Source organism: Haliotis cracherodii, unplaced genomic scaffold (assembly GCF_022045235.1).
Source record: "Haliotis cracherodii isolate W230 unplaced genomic scaffold, xgHalCrac1.p SCAF_4, whole genome shotgun sequence".
In the NCBI taxonomy this organism is placed as follows: domain Eukaryota; kingdom Metazoa; phylum Mollusca; class Gastropoda; order Lepetellida; family Haliotidae; genus Haliotis; species Haliotis cracherodii.
The window spans coordinates 15,328,164-15,337,899 of NW_027266297.1; the positions used below are offsets into that span (position 1 = coordinate 15,328,164).

General features: G+C 40.4%; 1 protein-coding gene across 7 annotated transcripts in view; it reads left to right on the top strand.

Annotated features, from left to right (window-relative positions):
* Positions 1-6,133, top strand: part of LOC139479924 (receptor-type tyrosine-protein phosphatase mu-like) — a 195,115-nt gene extending 188,982 nt beyond the window's left edge. For all 7 annotated transcript variants that reach the window (XM_071262856.1, XM_071262850.1, XM_071262853.1 and 4 more), the window contains 2 exons: positions 1,990-2,125; positions 3,505-6,133. In XM_071262856.1, coding sequence (XP_071118957.1) covers positions 1,990-2,125; positions 3,505-3,579 — 211 coding nt within the window. In that variant the 3' untranslated portion in view covers positions 3,580-6,133. The remainder of the gene's footprint in view (positions 1-1,989; positions 2,126-3,504) is intronic.
* The last annotated feature ends 3,603 nt before the right edge of the window (positions 6,134-9,736 follow it).

The window sequence follows — 9,736 nt, forward strand, 5'->3', positions numbered from 1 at the left end:
TTAGACAAGCATAGCCGCTTTTTACGGCAAGCATGGGTTGCTTCAGACCTATTCTATCCGGATCTTCACGGGTCGCAGTACAATGAGATCTTAGCGCTACGAAGTTCATGTTAATATAAGAGCCACGACAACTGTATCCGTAAAATTACTTTGTAGCACTGGACCAAGGGCCCATGTTCCCAAAGAGACCGTAGCTACGAATTTCACGTTAAAATATATGAGTTACGACAGCCGTAACTGTATGACACCAGGGCCCACTTGCATAAAGGATCTTAGCGCTAACATGATCGTACCTCCCAAACTTTAACATAGATTTACGATAATCTTAGCGCTAAGATGGCTTTGTGCAAGTGGGCCCAGGGCAATACAAACAGATCCCATGTTACGAAGTCCCATTTTAAAATATAGGCGTTATCACATTTGCAGCAGAACGGATGTTGTGTACAGTTCTAGATAAAGCTATTACGATGATAGTGTTAACATAATTAATTGATTAGGCACGTTCAATACATTTGCAAGCTAATCATACCAATCACTCTCCAGAAAAGGTCATGAAAAGATAGCTTAAGTGTTTTAGTTGAAACCTCTTTACTCGATGCCTTTAAAGGTTTCCTCCCAACAGTAAATCAGTAAGAATATTATGTGTTGGGATTCAGGACAATGCTGGACGCTTATTGCGTCCTGAGTTATGTTTCTTTGGATCCAGTGACTCATGCCTAGATGACGGATTGGCAACAATTTATATAAACCATGACATGTAATAAAATTTTATCATATTAAACTAAGGGAGGCTAGCCATTATGTATCCAAGGATTATTATGAAGATTTCGTACTGCATCACAGAGGTTTAATATTTTCGGTCTGAGATTTGAACCTCTGGAGCGTATTGAGTCACTGACACTTTATGTCTCGCGACGCGTGCGTGCTGCAAGATGTTAAGAAGTTAAAGCTGGAGTTGGAGAATCAACATATTTGTTCGTTATGGAAGACCACAGGATGGCATAGCGGAGCAACATGAATCAGAGTCACTTTGAAAAGAAGCGATTAATAAGGGTATTGAGTCATCAAATATTAGAGTTGATCAGAATATGAAATGTGATGTAGAATTTTCTATAGTTTACAAATTGAGAAGAGATTTAAAAGGACGAGAATTGGTCTGTCTCATCTGACAAACGTCTGTATGTTTATGCTGGTGATGGCGACAGGGTGATCCTGGAATAGGCGCCTCTGCTCAATGAGTAATGTTCATTAACTTCCAGGGCCCTGTTTCTCAAAGCGATCTTAGCGCTAAGACGATCGTAACTCCAATGCATTAACATTGACCTTCGACGTTCATGCGACTAAGATCGCTTTGTAGAACGGGCACCGCTGATCCAGGGTTTGGATACAGATTCAGCCATGTTAAGAACCGTTTTGATAGGATATCGTCCTCTGTCCTCATGTCTGATGTCTGGGAAAAGATGTGTTGGAACAAGAATATAACATTTGAAGCAGTGACCGAATAATATCCTGTCTCTTGCAAAAATCCCACCACCTCCCACGAAAAAACAACAAACTATTAAATGGTGTCACTTATGATCATTTTCTTTTGTTTTTTTGTTGAAAACCTACGATTTCAGTAAATGGACATGTCCAGTGCGTGTGCGATCGCGCGCGCGTGTCATCGTAATGAATGATGACATTTTCATGGAAGCCATGTCATTCATGCATTGTGACAACAATTCCTGATAATCGGCTGTTGCACAAGCATGGTGTGCTGGGGACTTGTTACCCAACGGAAATTATTGGGAGGGGATACGTAATGGTACGTTTGGTATCCTGCAGAAAGAGGACAGAACGTTGGCACAGGATACAACAAGTCATCTACACCATATCAGTATTCATGTATAACATTTAGTATGACAACAATGTGATTTTGACCAGTATTGGTCGTGTATGGGTTGGTAGTGAGATTGCTATTCCCCCGATTAACAAGGATGGTGTTTTCAGGAACGGCGCGAGTCGCGCTGGTCTCTTCTGTGCCGTGAGCTGCATCCTGGAGAGAGTGAAGAGAGACAAGGAAGTCGATGTCTTCCAGGCAGTCAAGCAGCTCCGTCTGAACAGGACGCAGCTCATTGACAACATGGTGAGTGCAATTGGGTAAGTGAGTGAGTTGGGTTTAACGCCGCTTTTAACAGTATTCCAGTTATATCGCGGCGTGTCAGCTTAATGTGGGAGGGAAGCCCGAAGTGATGCAGGTCTCAGACGTTAACCACTTCGGTGAAACCCACGAGCACGGGTATGGTGCTGACAAAACTAGAAACCTAATCGTGGCGAACCGGGATTCGAACCCACAATCATAGGTTTCTGGCGTGCCCAAGGGACGCAACTCTCCACAGCGAATCACGGCGCCTCAGACGACTGGGCAACCCGTGCCCCCTGGTGACTACAATGCAGGATCACCTAAACTTACTACATCATAGATAGTGGTATAGGTGCGATTTACCAACTCGATAAACTTATCACGGTCCGATAAATATGCAAATGAGCACACTCCGCCGCAGTGGTAATTTGCATATCACGTGACCAGACTCTCTTATTCTGAAATCAGAAAAGATTAGCCTAATGCAAGTATTTTGGGGCGCTTTACGTATTGTTTTCCATAATTATATAGATATGCTGATACAACTGCAACAGTGAGTGCATGACAATATATATTTTTACATCAATGTGACCAATCGCTAGCTAGGACTTCGATGACAGCACGTGGAGCCGTACAACCAATATAAACAAAGGATAACTACGCAAATGGAAATAGTTTTTCACGTTTTAGGATATTTTCGCAATTAAAGTTAAACATTCTATTGACATGTTATCTAGATGTGTCAAAAATGAAACTGATGAAAAACATATTCATTATCTTGAATGGACTATGTTATGTCTAAAGAGTCTATGCTGGTCGCATGGAACTCTGGGTAGGAAAGTGGCAAATGAGGTCACATAACAGGAACTACTTTTAAAATCTCCATACATCGATACAACTCAAGAAACTACTTGCAAAAGCAGCGTTGGAAATACCTGCCTCCCCGACCGTCCAAGACGGGCTGTTTTCGTCTCGGGTAGTTAACTTTTAGAAAATACATGCCCGATAGTTGTGTTGATTTTTAAACTGTATATGTACAATATATTAATAAAAAAGGGTGTTTCACTCGTATCAGCTGTCATGAAGGTCTACGAATACATCTATGTGAGTCATTTGCGACTACACGAGATCTTACTGTCGCAAAAGTTAACAAATGCAATAACCTTTGGCCAGTACTCCCAACACGGCAACAGTGCGTCGTATAACAATGCGGGGCCGCCAAAATGGTGTGTTGAGCTTTGTGGTGACCAACATGGCGCTACAGCGACCGACAGATCAAAGAGTTGGTCCGATCAATTTCTCAAAATCGGAAAGATTATTCTCTGACGTTGGCGTTTTACATTGTAACGGCCATTTAAACGTGTACTTTTATTTCGTTACAGGAACAATACAAATTCTGCCACGAGATCGTCCTGGACTTCCTCACATCTCCGGAAACATCTTCCGTTCTCTCATGACGTCACTGCCAAACCGGAAGTCACTAACATAGCCAGCGGTCTACGCATCTGCGCAGAGGATTTGTTCAGTTATCGGAGTCTGTGAACGGGAAGAAAATGTAAATCTTTTGGTTTGAGGGGAACCGTCCAAATATTGTTGCCCGTTTGAAAGACAAAGTGTGGTCTTAAAATTCTGCTCTGCGTCAGAAGTTTAGGTCGTGTTCATGGACGCCATTTTATTAACATCCGGGCGAGTGAATATGAAAACGAGGCTTTACTCTCTACCTCGAAAGAGATGTAGAGTATTCAAAGTTCAATCCAAAGAGAGTATATTAGCCAAGGCCTAGACTGTCTGGTAATCCATTATAAGGTGCTATGTTCATTCAATACATCACAAATAATAGTTTTACAGAATAATGAAACAATGTGTAAAAACTACATGGCATCTTTGTCGAAATGCACAATAATATCAACACACAGCAAAGTCTTACATAAATTTTCTACAAATCAATATTAATAATGTTTCCATACACCTAACATGAGCTTAAGTCGGACGGAAGAAAAGGGAACGAAATTCACACGGATGTGCATAAATAGTTTCCATGACAACACTATTAACTGTTCCTTATATATAACGCCTCATGATTTTATCTGATTTAATAATTAATTGTGGTGACACCATTAAACCAAGACAATCTGACAAGTGTGTCAACTCGATTACAACACAGTATTTTCATGAATCATGGAAAACGTTTGAAATGATGAATGAACACGAAAACTGGATGCTGATTGGTGCTGTGGAAAATAGTATATTTCAAGATAACATCATTGCGAGAGAAATGGTTGTGACGTCCTCGGTTCAGTGAGGAGCCAACAGAGGATCGAGCCAACAGTGAAAAGTAGTCGTTAGTCAACCACCATCTGTTATGAATCCTATTTTCTGGACGTGTGTTTGTGATAGTTTGCTTGTATGAGATGGGCAGTAGAGCTGTGTAGATCAATTAATTGAATGAAATCCAAGAACCTGTATATAAACATGTTGCCAGTATCGAAGATATGAAAACAATCGCGGTTACTTCCCTTGGCTTTGCTGTAGTAACCAGTGTTCTGTCAACAGCGTTTGTGAAGAGAACCTCATTCGGATCATTTCGTGCAGCACTTCTTACAGATGAAGAGAATTGACGATGTTTTCAAACTGACGTTCTTCCATTAGTTTATTTCGTGAGAGCATCACGACACACTTCTACAACTTCAAGACGATTTGTTTGTATTTTTAACCCAGATATTAATATGAAAATCTGACGAACTGCATCGTCTTTCATCATCATTGTGGTATATTGTCAGCCTATTTCACGTGTGTTGAAATTGTTAAAATGGATGGTGAAAAGTCATCATACGGTTTAAATTTTCTGGAGTATGCCGATTTGTTCCGAATGAAGGTATAAGAGTGTTGGGCCTTTGCCATGTGGCCTCTGGGATTGTTAGATATAGAAAGAGTGCTTCATTCGTAGTCAGTCGGGGTATTTACTAAAGTCATTAATTTATTCATTCGTATCATCCTCTTCTGATGATGTAAAACTATAAATGGCATTTGATGAAATAAAAACAAAATTTGTGATGCGAAATCAGAACTTTTCAAAATCATTTGAAAGAAATGTATTCTATTTAAACGGAGTGAAAATTTGTATTGAAGATAGTACAGTACCTGACTTCAATATCATTTACCATGTTGAAACCGTAAGTGCTATTTAATCAACTCATCTTTTTAGTACACGCTTGACTAAAATATGACGATGAATTGTTTTAAATGTATCATCCTTGATTATGCAGTGAATTATATATCCACTCTATTAGGATATGTTCCATGGACCCGTTCACTATCAGAATCGGACGTCACGATGCTAAAAATAGCCATCCAATCAAATTGTTCTAATGAGCGAGAGAAATTCCGTGCCAAGTAAGGGATGAGAGAGATGGACATGGTCAATGAGTGAGTGAGTATGGTTTTGCGCCGCTTTTAGCAATATTCCAGCAATATCACGGCGGGGGGACACCAGAAATGGGCTTCACACATTGTACCTATGGGTAATCGAATCGCGTGGCTACCCGACCGCCCCCTAACGTCAATAAGCCCATAGTGGCGAATGGGTCAGGGTATATATCCTAACCAGATGGATATAATAAACCCTGGATAACCGAGGATGAAAATGTGTATGCTATCAAGTATTGACATCACAACAGCGTTTTTGTGAATAAATACTTATTTAATCCGCCAAAATGAACAGTATATCTGTATATCATTAAAATCGTCAAATATCTCCAATTTGCATGAGACGTGACACTGCTGACGATCGATGCTCTAGTCAACTCATTTATTGCCTATGTGACTTGTACTGTATAGATTATTATTTGACGTGAGTTTCTTATAGTGTATAAATGTGATCATTAAATGTGCTAGTCACGTGTATCTGTATATTGATATTAATCAGCCATGATATATGAATATAGGCTGACTATTTTATCAAATCCTAATCGCCTGTTATTTCCCATGACATGTTTCAATATTAAAATAAATGTACCTGTCCTAAATACGAGTCTTGTGGTCAAAGGGAGGTAACTGCTGCAAGTAGCGTTACGGTGAACGGAATGTGAAGAGCTGGGAATGCATGTTCGAACCGCGACTTCGGAAGATGTATTTTAGACGACTTTGACACACATTGGCACCCAATATACACACATCTGCTTGTATTATCAAAGCTGTACTGAGCGTTTATTTATTACTTGCATTTACAATTATTAATTATAAACTCAGATGGGCGACTAGTTGAAGGCATTCCACAGGCTCTGTAAATCCATGCACGATCACGTCATTACGTAACCATCGTTGCTATGGAGGTGAGTGAGGGAGGTTTGAAGGACGCTTTAAGCAGTTTTTCCAGTTACATCGCTGTCGGCTAAATGTTGGCGAAAAGCATAACATGATACAGGTTTTTTGTCTATTATCACTTTTTTTAAACAGACTAGCCAATCTCATTAAAATCAGATCTTAGTTCTCGCTACCGCTAAACAAAGATCTGAGGACTTCCCATGACGGGTCAAGTCAGACCGACCTTGCGCGAACTTTGACCGACCAATGGAGTGACCAATCAGAAGGCAGCTTTCTCGTGCTTTACGGCACTAATTTCAAATTGGCGACAACGCTACGAAACATATTTTGATAAATTTTCGATTACAAATTTGAAACCTGATCAAAAGAACATTCTGGAATGGCTAATAGATGGTCTAGATGGTATGGATTCAGTCGTTAAACCCGTAACTATCGTTCAGAATACCCCATGTTAAAGCTTTTGAGGCTGCATGATTAGAAATCACAGTCCGACTGTCACTTTCATAATCTGGTAAGCGACGCTGTGATTAGTCGGATGAAAGGTCGTTCTTACGTGACTCCAAATGGTCTTTAGGTCTTTGTTTAGCGGTAGCGAGAACTAAGGTCTGATTTTAATGAGATTTCAAACTAGCACAAGTGTGATGCTAACTTATCGAAAATCACAATCGGATCAAATGTAAAATTGTCGACTGAACTCTGCCCAGCGCATTGCGTGGCCTTCGGAGATACGCGAAACTGGGTTTGTTGTTTCATAGATTATTTTTACACTTTTTAAAATAAACTAACTACAGAAGTGTACGAAACCGTCAAGAAACAAACAAGGTTTCTACGCCGCACCGCATTACCTCATTCAGGGTGCTATTCACGTCTTAGGCTTTATGAAGCCTATTTCTTGTGTCACACGCCGTGCTGAAATATTGCTAAAATCGGCGTAAAACCATACTCACTGAGGTTCTAGGCATCATTTACAATGATTTCGATCAATTGAGAACATATAGCTTAAATGACTAAATTTCTTCTCCGACATTGTTCATGAGAGAAATTTGGATTTGAAGTGTCATTTCAAGAAAACCTCCCTCTGTATATGTTACTGGGGAAATAGTATATAATCACTCAGCAATATACCATACCTATATTTATATATGACGGCGGACTATAAAAAATCGAGTCTGGACGAGACAATCCTGTGACTGACACCATGAGCATCGATCCAAGCAATTGGGATATAATGACATACATCAACCAAGTCAGCGACCCTGACCATCCGATCCCGTTAGTCGCCTTTACGACAAGCATAGTCGCCTTTTACGGCAAGCATGGGTTGCTGAAGACCTATTCTACCCCGGATCTTCACGGGTCTCTGGGCACAGTGAGATAAATAAGATTTCCCTACAACAATCTTTGGAAACTTCGTTTAGTATTGAACTCTAATATGCCGGACATTTTTCTATCAGAGAACCGGTATATATTTCATATAATGTCTATGTCTGTGTAATAAAGCGTCACACGTATTGATGTAGGTAAGTAACTCAATAAAAATCAACAGTTGGAAGGAAATATGACATTTCCCCGAACGCACGAGCACCGCGTGGAAAGCGCGGGAACTGTGCATGCGACCATGTGTCGGGATGAGTCACGAGGCTGTGCGCAAGCAGTTTGCACGAGACTATGATGTGGGGTCTATCCTTTCCTTGGATAGAATTTCGTCCATTGTATTTTATAGTTCAGTGTTCCTTGTGCCTGGATTTCTCGGAACTATCGTACTTCTTTATGAAATGTAAGTACAGCAGTGATTGAACTATTGACACTTTCTGTAACTGCATTGTTGATATAGTTTCTTCCATTGTCACGTCTAATGAAAAGGGTATGTAACATCCTAGAACATCCATGTCCGTTGATAGGGGGCTGGTAAGTCTGTCTCCCAGATCCAAGAGAATTTATGAAAAGTTTATCCAACTCAAGTCTAGAATGAATTGGCAAGTCTATATTGCCTCAGCGAAAATAACCATCGTTCTGGGTTCCATTTGGATGTTACTTTTTATGTTGGTAATATATTTTTTTTAAATAAGTTGTCTTTAATACTGGGACTAAATGTTAGACTACGGGTTTATAACCCAAATTATTGGTACTTATTTTAGGTTTCTTTTGTTTTATATGCAAACAAAATGCACAGTTTCGTAGGAAAGGGTTCTTTGTGAACGGATGAAGGCACGTAATACAGGTTGGGAACACCTACGAAACGGGCTATAAAAGCCCATTCGGCCTATGTGAGGACAGCCCAATTGGGCTATACGAGAACGTTTTCGGTTTTGTGAGCGGAACCCCAAAATACCGATTGTACGATCAGCACATCGACGGACATTAACCATCCATGAAAATAAAGAAAAAACACTCATCGTACCAAAATGTAGTTATCAGTCGCACACAACACCGACACAATATGCCGCCATTGTGTTGCAACTGCGCATGAACGGAAGCGACAAATACGTAAAAAAAAAAAGGAGATATACATTCACATAAATTTAGTTGAATGTATGGAAGGTGGATATTGATATGAAATTGGTATTACGCGACATGGAAATAAGATACAATGCCAAAACGAAATATATAAATGAGGCGTCATCACATTTAAGGTAATTGATTGGTTGGTACTAAACTTTGAACTTGGAAAAACAATCCCCAAATCCATCGTTACGAAATTAATAGAAAAACATTTGTTGACAGAAAAACAAAATCATCTGTGCCCCCTGCTTGTGGTGATCATTGTCGTGATTGTATTCACACTGCTGTGTCTTGTGAACGCGATGACCGTGTGAAATTGAGAAAGGTTACAACAGAAGCAAACACATATCACATGGTTGAAGTCGTGCCAATGTTCAAACCCAAAATTGATGTTGGCAATACTGTTAAAGTCAACCCATGCTCTTATAAAGAAGTTGAGGTCATGGGTTCGATCCAAAAACAAACTGTAGACGAAACTCCTCGTTGTTGGACAATGATTGATTGTGACAGTTTTCCATACAACCTTGATTAGTGACGTCAGTGCTCACATGCGACAAATCGGTATCTGGAAGTCAGGCTTATACAGATCATCTGAAAGCAGTCCACAACAAGGATGTTTCTAATGTGTTAGGGGGCACGGGTGGCCCAGTCGTCTTAGGCGCCGCGATTCGCTGTGCAGAGTTGCGTCCCTTGGGCACGCCAGAAACCTACGATTGTGGGTTCGAACCCGGTTCGCCCCGATTATGTCCCTAGGTTTGTCAGCACCATACCTGTGCTCATGGGTTTCAC